This window comes from Jaculus jaculus, chromosome 1 (assembly GCF_020740685.1).
Source record: "Jaculus jaculus isolate mJacJac1 chromosome 1, mJacJac1.mat.Y.cur, whole genome shotgun sequence".
Lineage (NCBI taxonomy): Eukaryota > Metazoa > Chordata > Mammalia > Rodentia > Dipodidae > Jaculus > Jaculus jaculus.
In genome coordinates this window covers 214,573,148-214,593,686 of record NC_059102.1, presented here as the reverse complement: position 1 = coordinate 214,593,686, position 20,539 = coordinate 214,573,148, and the positions used below count along the sequence as shown (strand labels likewise).

Sequence of the window (20,539 nt, the reverse complement as noted above, 5' to 3'; positions counted from 1 at the left end):
GTTTGCCACTTCATAGACCTGACCAGGACCATGTTGTAGTTTTCAAACTCGAGGATTAAGCAGGCACTTCTTTCCCCTCATATTAATAGTAAACACTTCCTCTACAGTGTTCATTTCTTTCCTTTAATACATTTTCCAAAACTCTATGACAATTTTTTTCTGAGGCCAGACCTGGCCTGGTTTGCATTAAGCTGGCCTGATTCTGTATTCAGTCCTCAGGCAGTGCCCCATTCTGCAATAGGGAGCCCAGGCTTCTCCTGGCCCTGAAGCTCTGGACCAAATACTGGCCCAGGAATAGGGTCCAGCTGCCTCTGCCAGGCTACTCAAACACTAATTTCCAGCCTGTCTATATTTAGAGAAGTGTGGTCCTGGATTCTCTCTCATTATATTTTAGGAAGAAATAATAGCATTCTCTTTCTTGTTGTACCTGTCCATTATTTCTACCATCCAAAATTGGCAGTCCTGGCATGGAAGAGCCATTGTCTTCATTACTATTCCTCAAGCTTTGCCGTGTCTGTTCTAGAAAAAGCAACTAACCTGCCAAAGTTTATATTTATTCAACTACACTCAGATCTGCCTTATTGTCTATGGTGAACTCTTATTTTGCCAACAACATTTTAAACTTGCAAGCTCTCAAATGAAGAAACCCATCAACCTTTTTGGTGCTAGGCTGGGCGAGGGGTGAGAGGTGAAACTGAGAGGATAGTGTCAGAACCACTACTTTCCATAGGAAGTATTCCTAGCTTCCAGCCAGGCTAGTATCTCTTTAAAACTCTTCCATCACAGAAGAACATACTCACTTCTCACACAGGGCCTCTGTATTTGCTAGGTTGATTCCCAAAACAGCTATCTCCAGCTAGTTAATCTCTATGTGTTTTTTTTTTTTAATCTATCCAAATAACTGTCCATCTGTTCAACCATTCATTCTTTCAGGCTTTGTCAGAACTCCTGCTTACAAAGCATAACAGTCTTTTTTGATCTTGCCGTTCAGTGTAACTCTTCTTCCCTTTTACATTTCTGCTACTTTTTTTGTCACATGTCCCCCAACCCCATGCCACTTTATGCAAACAGGGTCTCACCATGTAGCTCAGCTCACCATAGACCCCAGACTCACACTTACAATCTTCCTGCCTCGTGCTGCAGTTACAGGAATGTGCCACACACCAGCTCCTGGCCTTTACTTTCTAGTACTTATGACATTGTTTTTGTCAGCCAAGTGAAATTCATGAACATTCTTTATCATCTAGAGCATCCTGACTTTGATAAAGATGGTTCCAAGCTCATCACTTCATTAAAAAGTTTAAACAAGAATCCAGTGAACGAATTTATATATGATTCCCACATATGTATGCAACAAGGAAGAAAGCTTGAGATGTACACTGGGGGAAACATCATCATGTTTTAGGGAAAAGCAATGAGGGCTGCTGACTGGCACAGTACTGCTAATATGAACATTCACAAACACTAAACACAAGAGCTCTGAATTCATAAGACAGGGAGTAGTAGTTTGAATTAGATTCATTCGCTTTAGCTAGAATATGCCAGCCATAAATTGTTCTCTGTATTTAAACCTGGGGATTATCTGACAAACAATATTTGCTCTTAACACCATTCTCTCTCCCACAGGGCACATGAGTAGCATGATGGGGAGCCTGTGTCTTCCCACATTAACCAAAACTTCAGGAAGAAAAGCAATGCTGAAGAATAATTACATTTATTGAGTATCATCTATCTCAGTGTTACTAGAGCAGTAAAGGCTTATAGAGATGTAAGTCCATACAGCCCAGAGTGTGGCACTAGTAATACGTCAAGTGTTTCTGAAAAGGTGTTCTAGGGAAATCTTTCCCTTAAAGACAGCATATCAGAATAAACCTTTTGCTCAACAAACTGCTGCTAGTGAAACATTAGTATCATGGATAGAATTTAAACCAGATTTTTAAAGTTTATTAAACATAATATGACACAATTAGAAACAGCTGATTATTAATAAACCATTGAAGGAAAGATAGTATGAACATTTTATAGTTCATGCTATACCAACATGCATGTGTGTTCTCTCTCTCTCTCTCTCACACACACACACACACACACACACACACATGGCTATCTTTTAATGGTAATGGTTTAATATAAAGCATTTATTTAGCATAGTTTTACATTGCCCAAACTGGAAAGATACCTTAGAAGTACTTCAATACTAGAACAGTACACTGGTACTCATTCTATTCTTTTGAAAGGAAATAAGAGTTCCATTCTTAGGATACCAAGTTACAAATCCCGTCAGTCATTACAAGCATTCCAAGCATGTACATGCCTTCACTCAGACACCAACAACCATTTTAACCACTCGGTTGTTGAAAATTATGTGAAAACTAAGGAAAAGTTTAATATTTTCTTCTACATAAACCCAGTCAGTTTGTCTATGACAAAATTACTTTATTGAAATGCTCAGGCATGCACAAACGGAATGCACTGTTTTTCTAACCACTAAATTTCCAAAGCAGTGGAAAAATACTTTATCTCTATTCAAGGCACTAACTAAACTACCAATGCATTTTAACACCACAATCACAGGCAAGATATAAAATCTTATTTGGGAGGAATGAACTCAGTTTGGTAGTTTTAAGGGAAACAAGTGAAATTTCAAATGTGTAAATAAATAAAAATAGTTTAAGTATATAAAACACACCAGAGAGCATTTTGTCAAAATTATCTCTATTTACTCAAATTTTTGATTCTATGACCTATAGATAATAATCTGTAGCTCTATAGATTCTAATGCCTAGGAGGAACCATGTGTAAATGATGATTTCAATTTTCTAAAATGATTACAAAATAAGAATAATAATGGAGGCTGTTCCCAAAATAGCAATGGAAACTCAATTGCCTTCTTGAGACTTCACTTACTTTTATTATTAGCAAGATTAAGAGTACAATGTGACACCATTTCTCACTTGTAAAAATGCTCTGAAGTAGAATTCTTTCAGAGCACATGCCTGTAGACCAACATTAACCCTACCTACCAAACACAAGCATAGCAGCTCCTAGCATGGCCTCTGGCATGTTAAAGCAGCTTCATTTCTCCATGGGATAAAGATGTCAATGCACAAATGGCACAACAGACAGAACAGAACAGAACAGAACAGAACAGAACAGAACAGAACACATGCTGCCATGACTGCTTGGATGATCCTTGACTTGAGCTCTTTCCTCATCACACTGGACCTGCCCATGCCGGGACCAGCTTGACCTTGCTCCTCACTGCCTTCCACCAACTCCAGCAGGCCCCTTACAATACTTCTCATTAGAGAACCACTCAATGGCCTATAGAGCAATTCTGGGCAGGAGGATACTTTTTGTAAGACAGATGAGTCAGCAGTAGGTTGTGGCATTTCCTACTCTGCCCAAGGGAAGATACTCTGATTACAAGTATCATGTGGAACTAGTAGACCTGCATTTTACTAAATTGCTTCATAGTTAGTTGTTCAGTGGAGGAAAATGACTTTGTGCTTAAAATGATATCAGAAATTCAGAATTGGCCATAAAAGTTTTGCTTTTCTGTGGGATTTATCCATATTGATTTATGTTAATATTGTTGAATCTCCAAAAATTCTTAATACCCATACTTATTAGGTAGGCCACTATCTTCACTCTTTAGTGAAAACACACACACACAATCCCTTTTTGTAACAAGTAAAATGGTAGTTTAAAAAAAATTAAGCATTTTTTGTGGTGATATAAAAAAAAATTTTCAACACTTAGAGCTAAATTTAGAAAAGAAATAATCTTTGGCACATGTAAAGTTAAAATGCTATAGAGTATTTCAAAATTACCTGATTCAATGGAATAAAGCACTTCAGCATTTTTCCCTTTGTCTCTGTCCAGAGCTGTCACCTGCAACACCATGGAGCCAACGGCTGCGGATTCATAGACCCGTCCTTTGTAGGAAGAGGTGGTGAACCCCGGGGCATGATCGTTCATGTCACTGACGTTGATAACAATCCTTGCAAAATTGCGTTTTACAGGAACGTCCTGGTCACGTACCTAGAAGAATCAATACATTATTCACTCTGCTACGATGTTCTCTCTTGTGGATTACAAATCACTTTCAGTCTGAGTCACATGAAACCTTTCAAAAAACATAGGAGGCAGACAAGACACAAATGACAAGGCGCCTACCATGACTGTGAGAATATGCTGGTGAATGGCTTCATGATCCAGCTGGCTGGAAGTACAGAGGGAGCCGGTGGCAGGATCAAGACGAAACTTCCTGAGACTCAGTGGGTCCACACTACTTTGCAGGGTGTAAAGCAGCTTGTTCTTCTCATCCTGATCCACTGCACTGATCTGCAAAATTTCTGTTTCTGGCACCGTGTCTTCAGGAATGACAACCTCATATTTTGATGTAGAAAACTGAGGGCGGTGGTCATTTGTGTCTATTACTTTGATGAATACCTGAAATGAGTAACAAAAGGACTCACAAACTAGCTATAATTATGATTGCTCAGTATCTTAGGAATCAAGAAAAATTACATGTCCATTGGGGGAAAATGCTATTTTACCAAAATTAAATACAAATAAAAGTAAAAGCAAAATTCTAGAATCAAAAATTTTCAAAAATAGCCAGCTTAAGAGCCTGAGGTAGGAGGATCACTGTGAGTTAGAAGCCAGCATGAGACTACATAGTGAATTCCAGGTCAACCTGGGTTAGAGCTAGAGTGACATCCTGCCTCATAAAACAAAAAAACAAACAAACAAAAATCTTTTAAAAGCTACTCATTGGTTCATTACTTACTAAAACTTTTAGAGAGATAATGAAGACCTATCTCAATCTTTAGTGCCAACTTTGGAGAAATACTGCTCACAATTGCCATTTCTTTTTGAAATGCAGGTAAATTTTCATTTGTTCTACCCATGAGATCTTTTCAGATTGCTCATGGAAAGATAACAGGATATACTTAACTGGGATGTACACAATACCTATTTCTTAAATTAGATTTGAGGCAAATGAGAGGAATGGTAATATAACTTAAATTTGTCATTCTAATATCTGGAACTCTAAGCTCCTATTAGGTATTTCTAATATAAGAACAACAATTAAAAGTGATTTGTTAGAGTAGGGGTGTAGCTCAGTGACTGAGCACTTCTTAGCAGGCATATGGCTATGAGTTACATCCCCAGTAATGTCCAAAAAGAAAATACTTTTGGGTTATATTTTGACTTCAAAACTTCCACATTTACAAGTAGTAAATATGTTCATTTCCTTAAGACAAAACAGATTGAAAAGAAAAAAACTTGTTAAAGATGTCAGTACAAAACAAAAGGAAAAGAAGCAGGTGAAAAAAAAAAACCCTTGATTTTAACTATAAATAAATGGAAACAAAAGAATTTACCCTGAGAGAGGATTAATTTTCTGAATGAAAAGATGTAAAACAGAGAAAATCAGCATAATCATAATCATAAAAAGGGCTTATACTTTATAAATAAGAAACCTGAATTTCACTAGCTCCTAAGAAACACAGAGGTTTGCCAGTCCCCACAGCAACATCCAGGTAATTCTGCTAATCATACTGGTGCACCGTTGGGAACAGAGGTCATTTCATAAGGCCATACTAATGTTTTCACAGAATACTATATCAATGGATGGATTTTAACATTGTATTTATGTGAATCCTAAATACATTCACCAAACCACAGAAAGGTTTTATGTGAAAATTGTGTGAACATTTAAAACTACATAGGTTTCACTTCTAAAGGTTCAGATGATCCAGAAAGTATGACTGTAAAGGTCATGTCTGTTAATTAAATAGTGAGGTTTTTATAAATTTAAAACATTTTTACCATCATATGAGGCCTAGGCAAAATTTCCTTGTGATCCCAAGTTCAGTTAGGCACTATTAAAAAGAAACCCCTGAAAGTAAGAATAATCAATCCTGACAAGGTGACTCAGTTGAGCATGTTTATGGCCAACATGGACTGAAGGTATAAAACCAACTGTGATGCTTTCAACAACACCAGGCTAAGTCTTGTTTCTACAAGGTCTCATACACCAACAAGGCTTTGAAAGTCCAAAGTTTACCTGTATGCTTACTGGGCTTGAAGAGAAAGCACTCTGCATGGCTCCCTTACCCCTCATAGAAACTGTGAGGAGGACTAGAACCCTCCCAATCTTGCAGATGAGGCAATGGAAGCAGAGGGAGTTTGAACAAGAGCTGAAGACTGAAACCAGGCTACCAGCCGCAGAGTGCCTGCCCAATGTTCATGCTCGGTACAAACTGAAGGAACGCATGAAAGTCAAGCTGCTTCAGTATAAGGGGAAAAAAACTTAACTGTATTTGATGTTACCTGGAGATCCAAGCTAAATCAAGCAATGTGCCTGAGTTGGAGGGCATCCAGCAGGACAGGAGAGCAGGAGAGGGTCTGCCTGGCAGATTGATGCATCTGCACTGCCACCTTCTGCTTTCCTTCATGAGGTGCACCCTGTGATGTCACCAAACACTCTCCAATCTGGAGAGTGTTGCTACTGCCTTGGATGCACAAAAGCTGCTCTGTTGGTTTCACCTGCTGCCACATCTGCCCTATGGCCCAGAGCCTCAGCTGTATCAGCACAATTCAGTTTCTGCCCCTCTCCCTTCCTCCCTCCCTCCATGCAGGATCTGCTGCTCAATGTTCTCCCAGATTCCTATCTCTGGTCCTCAGTGCCAGAACAGAAACTAAAACCCAATTACAGATTGCTCCCTTTGTCATCACAGGTCAACCAGGCTCTGTAACCACTCAGTCCCAGTCTCACTACTTCTCCCTGCCAGCAATTCATTAGGATAGTATCAAGGTCCTCTGAAAATGACTCGGATTAAGGTCCAGATGTACAAAGCACTGACAAGCAGGAGAACAAGGAGTATTTCCTGGATTTGAGAGGAATTCTCATCAAGGTACATGATTCAATACTAAACTTTCAACTGTACTTACTGAAAATACTATAGTGGAGAAAGAAGCACAGTGTTAATTACTCATGTAAGCAGTCTACTGCAGATGGATACAGGATGAAGGAAGAAGGATGGATGACACATAGGGTCACTTCTGCTGCTCACAAAGTCCTTTGGCTAGCTAGATATCCATTTAGTCAATTGTGAACTGGACGGCACACAATTATAGTCTAAATCTTTCTCTCAGAATTATCATATTAAAATTTACTGTATGAGTGCTCAACCATGTTTATTACTGCTCAATTTATAATAGTTGGGAAATGGAACCAGCCTAAATGTCCCTCAACTGATGAGCGGATAATGAAGATGTGGCACATTTATACAATGGAGTTCTACTCAGCGGTAAAGAAAAATGAAGTTATGAAATTTGCAGAAAAATGGATGGATCTGGAAAGGATTATACTAAGTGAGGTAACCCAGGCCCAGAAAGCCAAGCGCCACATGTTCTCCCTCATATGTGGATCCTAGCTACAGATAACTGGGCTTCTGCGTAAGAAGGAAAATACTTAGTAGCAGAGGCCAGTAAGTTAAAAAGGAGATATAAAGGGAAGAGAAAGGAAGGGAGGGGGGTACTTAATAGGTTGGTATTATATATATGTAAGTACAATGATTGAGATGGGGAGGTAATATGATGGAGAATGGAATTTCAAAGGGGAAAGTGCGGGGGGGGGTGAGGGAGGGTATTACCATGAGATATTTTTTATAATCATGGAAAATGTTAATAAAAATTGTGAAAGGAAAAAAAAACTTACTGTAATTTTTGAAGTTTTTATTTTCATGCTCTAAAGTTTAACTTCAGAATTTATTTTAAAATATTTGGTTTTTCATTTTTATTTATTTGACAAGAAAAATAAAAGAGAGAGGGAGAAGAGAATAGGCATGCCAGGGCTCCAGCCACTGCAAATGGTGTGCCCCCTTGTGCATCCAGCTTACGTGGGTCCTGGGGAATTGAACCTGGTTCCTTTGGCTTTGCAGACAAATGCCTTAACTGCTAAGCCATCCCGCAAGCCCCAGGATTTATTTTTAAAGAGAGAAAAATCAATGTAGTCCGCTCATCACTACAATGATCAGAACTGGAAATTGTGAACAGCTCTAGAGTGTTCATGTGTGACCACAAAATGACCCAAATATGTATTGTCACATACAATGCCAATTTCACATATAGAAAATCAGAAATTTTTTGGAGAAAGAAATAAAATACTTTCCAACTAAACTTTAAATTATCTAGTAATTTAAATGAAATCTATATTCCAAGCTTTGACTATTTCTCTTTTTTTAAATTTTTTGGTTTATTTTTATTTATTTATTTGAAAGCAACAGAGAGAGAGGCAGAGAGAGAGAATGGGCACACCAGGGCTTCCAGCCACTGCAGACGAATTCCAGATGTGTGCGCCCCCTTGTGCCTCTGGCTAATGTGGGTCCTAGGGAACGGAGCCTCGAACCCGGGTCCTGAGGCTTCACAGGCAAGTGCTTAACCGCTAAGCCATCTCTCCAGTCCTGACTGTTTCTCTTTAATAGATTAAATGAGCAGATGACCTCTCTCATTTAATGCTTAATCTCATTTATAATTTCTTTCTTCTTAGGAATTATTTAAATAACAGACAAACTTTCATGATACACCTCCAAAAAGACAGAATTTTGGCCTTTCACCCACATTTCAGCTTTAAAACAACACCTGGCATGTTACAACTGCTCAGTAAGTGTATGAATGAATGAATGAATGAATGAATGAATGAATGAAACTTCTTCTTCCTGCTAATGCCTCACAATGACCAGTTACAAAAACATTCCTTCTGGGTGTAGCATTTAAACTGGAAAGCCCGAAATCTCACCATCTCTTAATCATCAAATAGCCATAATTAAGGAATAGTTAGAACACTTTCCATCTTTGTGAGTCATGTTTACACAGCCCTGTTTAATCAAAACAGGAAAAAAGCAAAACAAACAAACAAACAAAAAAAAAGAAATAGGGACCTAAGAGATAACTTGCTTTAATCAGCTTTTAATAAACTGGCTTATACATTTCATCTGGACAGTCACACACTCTACATGAGCACAGCTTAAAGCTTCAATTTAAGTATAAAATTAAGAAGATTCTGAAGGCAAAACAATACCCGTGTGGTCAGGCTTCAAGTCTACTGTCAAAAATTTTATGACTGCTTAATCACATGCAAAGCCCAAATCAGGATTTGCACACCAATTTCCTTTCTCTTCATGAATTTGTGTTTCATTCTTGCACAGGGGCCACGTTACTCTGTATCATTCGAATTTTAGTGTATATGATGCCAAAGCAAGCACTTAATTGCCTTACTCTAAATAAATTCTTGGGTATATGCAGGTATATTGTATTAGCATACTAGCTTCTGGTTTCAGAACCTTATAGAGCAAAATAAATTGTTCACATGGCCTGTGGACCCTGGGGTCAGGACAGCTTTGATAAGTACAACATGAGTAGTTTGCTTACCTGAGTAAGGATGGTGGTACTTCCATCTGTAGCCTCGACTGTGAGGTTATAGCTGGATTTCTGTTCCGCATCAAGGGGCTTGGCAACAATGATGGTTCCAGTGCTCTTATCTACATCAAAGTGACTGTCATAGTTGCCACCTAATTTAAATTAGGACAAACAAAACAGCTAAAACCAGTCACTTATTTTGTGGGTCCCCAGTGCTTTAATGGCTCTGAAAGCAGACTTCTAGTAGAATGATCCTAGTGATTCCAAGGAGACAGGGCTTGGTGAGTCACAGAACACAACTCTAAAAGCAATGCTTTCAGGACTCTGAGGGGGGTCAAGCATACCAGGACTGGAAAGGAAGCAAGAAAGTACTCAAAAAAAAAAAAAAAGAAAGAAAGAAAGAAAGAAAAAAAGAAAAAAGAAAAGAAAAAATGAGAGAAATCCTGTGCTAACACCACAAGTAAATCACTTTCCTCTAGACTTCTCAGGTTCTCTAAAAATTTATATCAGTATAAAAATACCACCAGCCATACAAAGTTTTTATTGGTAGAAAAAATTTTTGTAGGGCTTTTGGCGGTTAAGCACTTGTCTGTGAAGCCTAAGGACCCCAGTTCAAGGTTCATATTCCCCAGTACCCACGTAAGCCAGATGCACAAGGTGATGCATGCATCTGGAGTTTGTTTGCAGTGGCTGGAGGCCCTGACACACCCATTCTGTCTCTTTCTCTGTGCCTCTTTCTCTTTCTGTCTGTCATTTTCAAATACATAAAAAGATACTTTATTAAAAAAAAAACTGTAGTATTTGAACATATTAGCCAGGTGTGGTGGTGCACACCTTTAATCCCAGCACTCAGGAGCCAGAAGTAGGAGGATAGCTGTGAGTTTGAGGCTAGCCTGAGGCAACATAGTAAATTCCAGGTCAGCCTGGGCTACAGCAAAACTCTACCTTGAAAAACAAAACCAAAAAACAAAGCTGAACATATTGTCCTAATGACCATTAAAAACAATTGCTAACTCTTGGGGGGAAAAGCAATTCTCAAAGCTTAAAAGCAAGTTTCTGTCCTGGTAATACTATCTAAATATATTCCCAATTATACTGTAAATAAAATGCTTTGCAATTTCATTGAACTTGAGAGTCTTAGACCAATATGAAAGAAAATGGAATGAAAACAAAGGCTTAATGTAGTAATGAAGTTCTACTGTTATATCGAACCAAAAAAAAAAAAAAAAACCACTCAGGCTCTAATTATAACCTCAAACTATCGATGTAAGGATGATGAGGTACAAATATTTTGGTAACTAGAATGGGTGACCATGCACATATTATGAAAAGAGCAGTGATGAAAAGGTTGTTGGAAATAAAACTCATGCTTTTATCTTAGATCTCATAATCTGAGGCAAATTATGTGATCTCAGCAGATACCTTCTGCTGTACAGTTCAGGTCACAAGTCATCTGAAAGATGTGAAACACTTCTCTAGCAAGTGTCTCTCCTGGTACAGCCAAGCAAGCAAGTGTAAAAGCAAGCAGAGAGGAAGAACAGTCAGTGAAATCCACTCTGAATGCAGTGCAGCAAAGTCTGACCCTACACAGCAGCCGCCCACTGTCTAGAACTGCGATCAAGTGAAGAGAAAGTAAGCCATCTATCATAATTACAGTTAACAATGAAAATGCCTTTTTCCTTAAAGAAAACTACATCTGAAATATACTTCATAGGTACTTAAAACAACCATTTCACAGAATTGGTGTGTGCGTATGCTCATGCGCCGGCCTGTAGTGTGGTGCACTCGCCTATGGCAGCCAGAGGACAACACTAGTTGCCCACCTCTACCACTCTTCTCTGCCTGTTCTTTCTTGAGCCAGTCTCTTATGGATCCCAGAGCTTGTCCTATTTTGACAAGTCCCGGTGACTTTCTGGTCTCTGCACACCACAGGAATAATGTTACAGATGTGTGTGGCCATCAGCCATTTATGGGGTTCTAGGGAGTAAACTCACTCATGCCTCCTCTGGTCCTCATGCACAGGAAAGGATCTAACTGCTGAACCATCTTTCCAGCCCAACACAATATTTGCTTTTGCTTATAAGGTCCCTTATAAATTATAATTGTGAAGAACGAAGTAAGAAAGATCTGAGACCAGGTATTATAGGAAAAGCCTGTAATTTTAACTACTCAGGAGGCTGAGGCTGAGGCTGAAGGATAACAATTTTAAGCTATCCTGAGTAACTTAACAAAAGCCTGTCTCAATATTAAAGAGTAAATAGTTAGGTGTTGTCAGATGGCAGAAAGCTTACCTAGCATGTGCAGGGCCTTGGGTTCAATCCCCAGTCAAAATATTGCAGCTTGCATAACCCACAACCCCACTGACGAGGGCCCCCTGCAGAATGGGTACAGGGAAGAGCTTGGAGAAGATGGTAACAACACATGATGTAGCCATAAGAGAATTAAATAAATTTGCTATCTTTGTCATCCCCCCAAAACAATATGTAGCTTAAAGGTAATTCTCCACCAACAGGTCTTATCCCCACTTTCACAGCTGAGATATGCACAAAAATCAGAAAACTAGACTCAGATTTCTCCTCACTGTAACCTATACAAGAATAATGAAAGCTAAGAGAATGCTTACCAATGATATCAAACCACAGAGGCGAGCCCAGAGGCTCAACTGCTATTACACCAATCATGTGAGCCACTGGATCACTTTCCATGACTGTGAAACTGAAAAATGATTCTTCAAATGAAATTGGCTCTGAGGATGGTTTGGGTTTGGAAATCCACTCAATATGGAGCCTAGTGGTTGATGACTTCTGAGGACGGCCATTGTCAACTGCCTTGATCTACACAGTATAAACAGAAGGGATTACAATTACAAAGCAATCAAAAGTTATGTGCTATAACTGAGGCAAAAACTTGTTTGATTTTCAACTAAGTCAGCAAAAATTTCATTTCTGTATATGAATATAGTATAATGTTCAGTACTAGACAAAAGAAACAAGCCATTGGAGGGAGAACTGCTACAGGAGCAAAGCCATATTCCCAAACAGTGTAAGGTTGTTGGGTCCTAAACTCTGAAGCCATTTACAGAACAGGAATACAGATACAATCCATAACAGAAAAAGACACAAGACTAGGTTCATTGGCAAAGCATATACAAACTGCAAAGGCTACATTTTCAACTCACCGTAAGAATATCATATTCCCCAGCTGCAGAGAATTTTTTGGATAAAACCACTCCAGTTTTGGGTTCAATGAAAAACTTGCCATGCTCATTTCCCTCCTCGATGCTGTAGGAGATTTCTGCATTGGGACCTTCATCTTTATCTATAGCAATAACGCGATATAGAGGTGCTCGCCTGGGATTTCTCTCCCATTCTGGGTGGTCTCGCTCAGGGAGTCTGATTTTGTAGAACTTTTGAAGAAACTGAGGCTTATTGTCATTTTCATCAAGAATTTTCACAATCACTCTTGTAATGGTAGATTTGGGGGGTGTACCATTGTCTGTCACAGTGACCTGTTTTTTAAAGGTAGTAGATGTTTCTATGGCACATAAAAGAATACACATTTCTACTGCAGAACAACATCTTTACAAACATCTATAGTTCACACAGCACCATGACTCAGGTCACCTCCTCTCATTCTGACACTGGCTGACCAGTGTCAGATAAGGAGGAGAAGTGGCCTTTCCTGGTCCTTCAGACAGGGATGCAGGGAATAGGCAGTGGCCAAGGAACAGTTGCCCTACCTAACTTTTTCCTCGCCACACAGTCTCCCTTCCTTGTACTACTGTTAATGGTACAAAATTTTTAAACTACCAAAAGCTTAACATTTTTAGAAGTAGATAACTGTGTTAAATATATAAAAGCTCCCTTAAGAAATTGAATTTATACTTATAAATTTATATTTGAACATAAATTCTCCATATAATGCATAAAACTGTCTTAAGCTTCTTCAATACAACATGCAAGCATTCTTTTAAAATATATAATATTTAAACATTATGCTAAATATAACAGGTTTTCATCATTTTATTTTGCTTGGCACTTTTCTTATACCAATTAAATGTATAGGAAGGTGGGACAAACACTGAAAACTATGTTAAATAAGGTTTTCAGTAAAGGCAATGCAAAATAGCTTGCATTTTAACTAAGTTGCACAGGTACTCAGATTGAGAACAGAGTTGTTTCGTGAGGACTGCACTGGTGACTTTCTACGTAAGTTTACATCTGCAGCAATATGTACAAGAAAAATGACACCTTAGGAATGGCCCTTTCCCCCTCACCCATACCTCCAGGTCCTTCCAAACCAACTATATAACTATTAAAAACATTAAAGGAGACTGACATTTTCTATGAAACTACTTTCCTTTTGAAACCTGGTCGTTGTAAATCCTACCTATAAAACTATAAATATGTCCTCATGGGAACAGTTGGGCATTTAAGAAAATAGTACTTGCTTTACCTTAAAGTACATGACTTATCTTCCTAAAAGTTTCAGAATAGTAATTATTCTCTGAATTTTAATCTTTCCAAACATTTCGTTTTTGTCGCCACATCACCTTCACATGTAAAGAAAACCAAGAGAAGTATAGCTAAGCACTGTGCTGGGCAGCAGCCATCACCACATGGTTCCCAAGTTTAAACTAACAGCTTTCCCAATGCTCTGATGGCAAAAACCTCTGACTCTTACACAGAGCTAAGCTAATGCCTTATTTGATCCCTAAATGAACGGCCACAAAAGAACTCCATATGTGTTATGTACATAATCTGTAAATACCATAAATTGTTATTGCCTACAATGTCTTACTATTGTCTTCAAAGCTCTATGTATCTTGCACCTGCTTCCACCTTGCCCCAATGTTCAGTGAGAATATTGTAGGGCTCTGGAGTGAGGTTGCAATTGATGAAAAACCTGCTGTTATGGTGAGGGTGAGGGGATGGGAGAGAGGTGCCCATGCTACAACATGGCATTCTCAGTATTTCACCATCTCTTTGTTTTGTCAGTGCCCAAATTTCCCCTTTGTCAATTTCTGTAGTAATTGAATGAAAATCCAAGACCCTGTTCTGTAACATAGGAATTTCATTCAAGGGTACTACATAACCTATGAACTAAAACCTCAGGTGCAGCATATGACAAAATGACTGATTGGAAAACACTAGGGCTTGTGAAGCCACTTTTTCTGAGGGGTACCTACCTGCATCTCTCACATCATATGTACACACACAGATGTACAAACTGCACAGCTATATAAACAAAGTAGTTTACTGACACAGTTAAGAAACGATAAAAGATGAAAGGAATGAAGCAGACAGCATATGAACTTTGAACTATGAACAGCTTTAACACAGAAAAAGAGAATGAGAAAAATATCACCACTTAGAACTCTGTTTTCCATACTGTTAGAATTTACACAAAGTTCTTGGTACCTCACAAAAAAGAAAAGTACATGTCTTTTCTGGGTCTAAGCCCCAATAATAAGCCTAGACTTCAAGTTTGCTGTGTGGTGCTCCCTCTCCAAATGCTGCCTTTTCTTGGCTGCCCCTAGCTGTGGACAATGACACCCAGCACCCTTTTTCTGGCTGCTCCTAGAGTGAAGGCAATGGCACCCAACACTCTCCATAAGACACTCTATCTTCCATCTCCAAATAACTGCAGGGCCCCATTCTGCAAAATTACTTACTGCCAGCCAGAAGCTGAGTAATGGGCAATTAGAAATTTTTGAAGAGGACATGATGAACTGACTTCAATCTACTTCTCCTTTAGAAATTTTTTAAGTATAAAAAGTTTTTCAAAGCCCATGATTTCAAAGTAAAAATTAAAAAATATCAGGAAACCAGCTAACTTTGGTCTAAAAGGTTAAATTTAACCTACAAATATCAACAGACCTATATCTCAAAAGCATAATACCGAGGAAAAGGAAAGCTGTAGAAGGTGTAGAGAAAAAATATCACATACAAATGAGAGTAAAATTCAAACTGCATTGTTTACAAATGTGTTTGCTCAGTGTGTATATGTGCTATAGGCAGTGCTTTGGGGAAGATTATGGAACCTTTAGGAGGCGAAGCCACTGGAGGTGGGCCTTGATATTTTATAGCCCAGGATCACTTCCTTTCCTCCTCTGGTTCCTACTCCTTGCAATGCCTTCCAAGGCATAATGGATAATATGCCTCAAAACTAGGTCCTTAAAACATAGACCCTTCCTTCCTTAAGGTGCATTTTGTCAGGTATTTGTCCACAACAATAAGTAAAGAAACTAATACAGCATGTACACATGATGTACAAAAATTAGAACAAAATTTAAAACAGGGGTCATATATTCTGTGGATGGACTGAGGTGGGGACATAGAGCTATATTCACAATGCTCTACTTTTGTACCAATACCAGTTGATTTTTTTTATTTTTGTACTAATGGCCAGTAAATAAACAATATACTAACAACTAAGAACACTAGGAAATAGAAAAAGAGAATACTCTTAGCATATTTATAATTTTAAAATATTTCTGAATAAAAATTAAAGAAAGCTTACTTCTAAGATGTGTTCATCTTGCTGCTCTCGGTCTAGTTTCCTTGATGTAGTTGTGATGAGACCTGGAAAGGATGAGAGCATATTTCTCATTAAAAAAAAAAAAACAAAAACGTAATTGAAACCAAACTCATAAGTCTTAGCAAATTGCTAATGCCTTCTCAAGAAAAAAATAAGGGAGCTTACTAAAGAAATGTAAGATCCATGCATGATTATTTATATATAATATACTTTTCATTTTCTTATTTTAATAATTCTTAGAAATATTGGGTAAATGACACAGGTATTAAGAAAAAAGAAGAATTCAAATTAGTTACTTTTCTATCTGTTGTTAGTTGCACCAGACATTTTATCAAAATACATATTTTTAAATGGTGAAATAAGTTATTCAGAATTTCATCATGATCTCTAATAGCTCCAGAAATGGTGAAATTAACTTTTATTAGCTATTGAAAGGAACCATTAGAAAAAGTCACTATAATTTACTCTCTTTGATTCATCTACCCTCACAAGTTGAAGAGCTGTTTTTTTTTTTAAAGTAATGTTTCAGCTAATATTGTTTAAACAACCTTCATCTAATCTCCAATAAAAGGAAAAAGATAAATGATCCTCAAATAAATTCTGTATTCATTGGTTTTTGATTATATCAAACTACATTATTACAACTTATCTCCAGAACTTTATTTTAATAACTCTATCAACATATGGTAAAACATAAAGGACCATTAAAATTGTTACAGTGTATTTTGTATCCTCCAAACAGAGTCCCCATAACCTTTGTAACTGGTTTCAATGCCAGTGGTGAAGGGCATATGGGATGGCTGTGCAGAGCAGACCTGGGACCAGGTAAAGTCTAAGCCACAAGACAGTTGCTTCTACTTAGGACTGTCACCACAGAGCTCAAATAATTCATACTTAAGAACTGGGTTTATTCTTCTCATTTTTTCCTCTTCTAACCCTGGCTACTTCCAAAGAACCAATTAAACACTATTCAAAATATTTCTCTAAATTTGAAAATGAAAGATTTGTGTTTTCACTTAATTTTTTTTTCTTAAATAATGACTAAAACTCTATGCCAGCATTAATTTCTCTGTAATTTACTGAAGCGGCATTCTCCTTTCAACAAGAACAACAAAAAGATTAGATACTGGGATTTGTTTTCTCAAACCATATTTAGACACTGGAGAGGGCTCAGGGATCATTCTTCATGCTGTATAACAGCAGGACAGTGGGATTGGCTTTCTGTAGTTCAACAGTTCTGTAGTTAACTCTTTGTTTTCCTATCAATTTTACTACCGCATCTTCAGTAGGTTAAAGCAAGTCAAATATGACAAGAAACCACTTTCATTAGTCCTATCTAACTGTCCTAATGTGCTCATTAGTCACTACCACTGGTATAAACTCCTATCCCAGAATCTACTGCTGAATTCTCTAAGTCATTATATTTCTTCTATCATAAAATAACATCAACCCACAGATCTCTAGCCCAACCACTCTTTGTTTTTGTACTTCAAAGCCCAATAGGGAAGATATTTTCTTAGCTTACTTAAGTTATTACATCTATTACACCATTGAGGGAAAAAGAGTGAGGCCAATTTTTTCATAAAAAATAAAGTTAAAACTAACATTAAAATGATTACGGAAGAAAATTAAAAGTATCTATTATAGTAAGAAACATCTCTAAACCTGGATGTGATATAAATTCATAACTTACAAAGGTAATAAGGGAAACTCCCTTACCACGTTTACAGGCAAGCTATGTCAGGCACTGTGAAGAGCAGGTCTAGGGGCTGTGAGGTTCACACACACCTTGATGCACCAAGGTGCATGGCAGCAGTTATAGGCACTCAAAATAGTCTGGATATATCAGGACCAAAGGCAAGTGTATACAAACTCCTAAGAATGATAATGATCATCCTATATAAACTACCTAAATGAGGTACAGAGGCAAAAAGAGGCAGCACCAATCTTGAACCTTAAAGCTTATGTGCCAAAAGAGAAATTGGCAGCCAGTGTTCTAGAAGCCCTAAATATAGGATCAGGATGGAAGTACCTTCTCCATATACTTCAGAGAAGCCTGGAGGAGAAGGGAGAAAGTAGTGAGATTCTACCAGAAAGGTTTTTTTTTTTTTTTTTTTTACAAGGGAGACCACTCAGTATACTATAACTGAATGGTTGCAACAGGCAACCATAAACAAGTAAATGAAATACTAAAACCAAGCCAATACAGAAGCAGCAAGCCTCACATGACTACAATAATTTCTAAAATTAGATGAAATTTTAAATGTGATTTCTCAATCACATTAACCACAGGTGCCCAAGAGCTGCCTAGGGCTTCTGACCCCATGCCAGAAAAATACAGAAGATGTGGGACACTCCTATCAAGGTAGTATCCCAATCCGGACACAAAAGAGAGTCTACCAATCAGAATCTTGGAAGAAACTGCAAGTTGGTTTATGCCCACTTGACAAATAACCTGCTATAAAAATTAAACCAAGTCACATCTCCTCCATATACCTATTAAAGGAATACCATAAAATTAACGTTTGTAGCTTATATTAATATAGATGGAATATAATCAACATAGCTATAAGAAATGTAATGCACCTAGGACTTTCAGTGAAGTGATAGATGTTCTACTTCCCTCCTCAGAAACTGCAGCAGGGGAGATTCCTCTATGGTGGCTAACAAGAATTCTGTGACTCTGAGCCTGACTCTTTTGGATAATATATAACTACTTTATCTCAGGAGACAGCTGCCTGTACTTAATCTTATTTGACAGAACCCTACATTCATGGATGTAAATCCCTCCCCTCTCTAAACATTGTAGAATTCAGACAAAGGATTGTAAAAGTTATATAAGTCCAGCACAATCTAAGTTCAGGACCTCTGTCAGCTTTTTTTTTTTTTTTTTTTTTTGGCATTAGCCAGGAGGGGTCCACACATGAATAAAGGTTCTCTCCCTCTCTCTGAAGTGGATTTTGCCTGATTATTCTCATTGCCTCATTAATTCCTATAACATACCCACTACATTATCAACCTTATAGGTATTACTTTTTTTTTTTTTTTTTTTTTTTGGTTTTTTGAGGTAGGGTCTCACTCTAGCCCAGGCTGACCTGGAATTCACTATGGAGTCTCAGGGTGGCCTTGAACTCACAGCAATCCTCCTATCTCTGCCTCCCGAGTGCTGGGATTAAAGACGTGCGTCACCACGCCCAGCTTAGTTATTACATTTTGAAGTGGCACTAAATAGTCTAGGAATTTTTTTATGCAGTGCTTTCATTTTAAAGATTTGCACTAGGGCTGGAGAGATGACTTAGCAGTTAAGCACTTGCCTGTGAAGCCTAAGGATGCCGGTTCGAGGCTCGATTCCCCAGGACCCATATTAGCCAGATGCACAAGGGGGCATGCATCTGGGGTTCATTTGCAGTGGCTGGAGGCCCTGGCATGCCCATTCTCTCTCTCTAACTACCTCTTTCTCTCTCTGTCACTCGCAAATAAATAAATAAAAATTAAAAAAAAAGATTTGCACTCATCATGGTGTTTATTGCTAAGTGCCAAAGATGCACATTTAATAGAAACAACACAGAATTCCAATGATCAAGTTCATGTGCCTGAGCTACAATGAAGCTAATTTTTCCAAGGCCACCAGTAACTTATTAACAAGGCCAGGACTGGAACAGAGTTTCTCAGAGGCCCAAATGAGTTTTGCTTCCTTCTTTCTCATCACTCCAAGCTGTGTGATGATGTACTAGATTCTGGTATTTCAACTCTTCTTCAAATCTAAACTGTGACTTCCACGAAGTTTATGGAGAAAACGGCAATGACTAATCATTATTTTAATAAGTCTAAAAAAAGGAAGTTAGAAAATAAGAGAGGATGGGAGCAGAAAATGCATAAGCAAGTGCTTCCTTTAGTAACAGTGTGACCTGCTTTCATTTTCTGCAAACATCTTTAAATTAAAAATATAAATGAAGGACAAGGAGTAAAAATGTTTCTTTCTTGGGTTCATAAAAACACTGCATTCTTTATATCAATCCTACCAGAAATGTGGGCAGGCTGAGGTGCAGGTACAGGACACCAGCAGTTATAAATTAACCCCATACTTGTATGTAAAAGAAACAGAGGAACCAAAGCAACCATTTGGACTAATAAACAAGAACTTGTTTGACAAAAGTTTTAAGATTCATTATTAATGCTTCAATATAAAATTTCACTTTTAAAAATCAGTATGTAACAGACAGCTTAAGGTTGCTGAAACTTCCAGTCCAGCCAGTTATGGGGGAAGGGATTTATTCAAGCCTACAGACCCAGGAGAAGCTCCATAATGGCAGAAAAAGCTGGCTTGCTTTCACAGGACCAAACACAGAGAGAAAAGCCACAGTCAAAAAGCCATACCACATGCAAACTTTAGAACTCTTTGAGGAACTCAGGCACTTTGCATATCTTTAGATTACAATCTCAAATCCACCACACTTTAGGGCTGGACTCTAAGATTCACCTCCTCTAGCCAGTTGACTACAGATCTAAATTACAAACTGTAATAAAACACTGAATACATTGAGGGCCATCTATTCAAACTACT

At 38.0% G+C, this 20,539-nt stretch overlaps 1 protein-coding gene and 1 non-coding gene across 7 annotated transcripts in view; both read right to left on the bottom strand.

Annotated features, from left to right (window-relative positions):
• The window catches only part of Fat1 (FAT atypical cadherin 1), a 130,386-nt gene that overhangs the window by 38,363 nt on the left and 71,484 nt on the right, over positions 1 to 20,539 (bottom strand). For 4 of the 6 annotated variants that reach the window (XM_045146498.1, XM_045146504.1, XM_045146502.1 and 1 more), the window contains exons 4-10: positions 15,958 to 16,019; positions 12,614 to 12,943; positions 12,059 to 12,269; positions 10,858 to 10,926; positions 9,448 to 9,587; positions 4,180 to 4,455; positions 3,834 to 4,044 (exon numbers count right to left, since the gene is read on the bottom strand). In XM_045146498.1, the coding sequence (XP_045002433.1) occupies positions 3,834 to 4,044; positions 4,180 to 4,455; positions 9,448 to 9,587; positions 10,858 to 10,926; positions 12,059 to 12,269; positions 12,614 to 12,943; positions 15,958 to 16,019 (1,299 nt within the window). The remainder of the gene's footprint in view (positions 1 to 3,833; positions 4,045 to 4,179; positions 4,456 to 9,447; positions 9,588 to 10,857; positions 10,927 to 12,058; positions 12,270 to 12,613; positions 12,944 to 15,957; positions 16,020 to 20,539) is intronic. The other 2 variants (XM_045146506.1, XM_004666369.2) reach the window with 1 other exon arrangement.
• Positions 9,180 to 9,281, bottom strand: LOC123458367. The gene has a single exon (XR_006635628.1). It is a non-coding gene; the product is annotated as a U6 spliceosomal RNA (small nuclear RNA).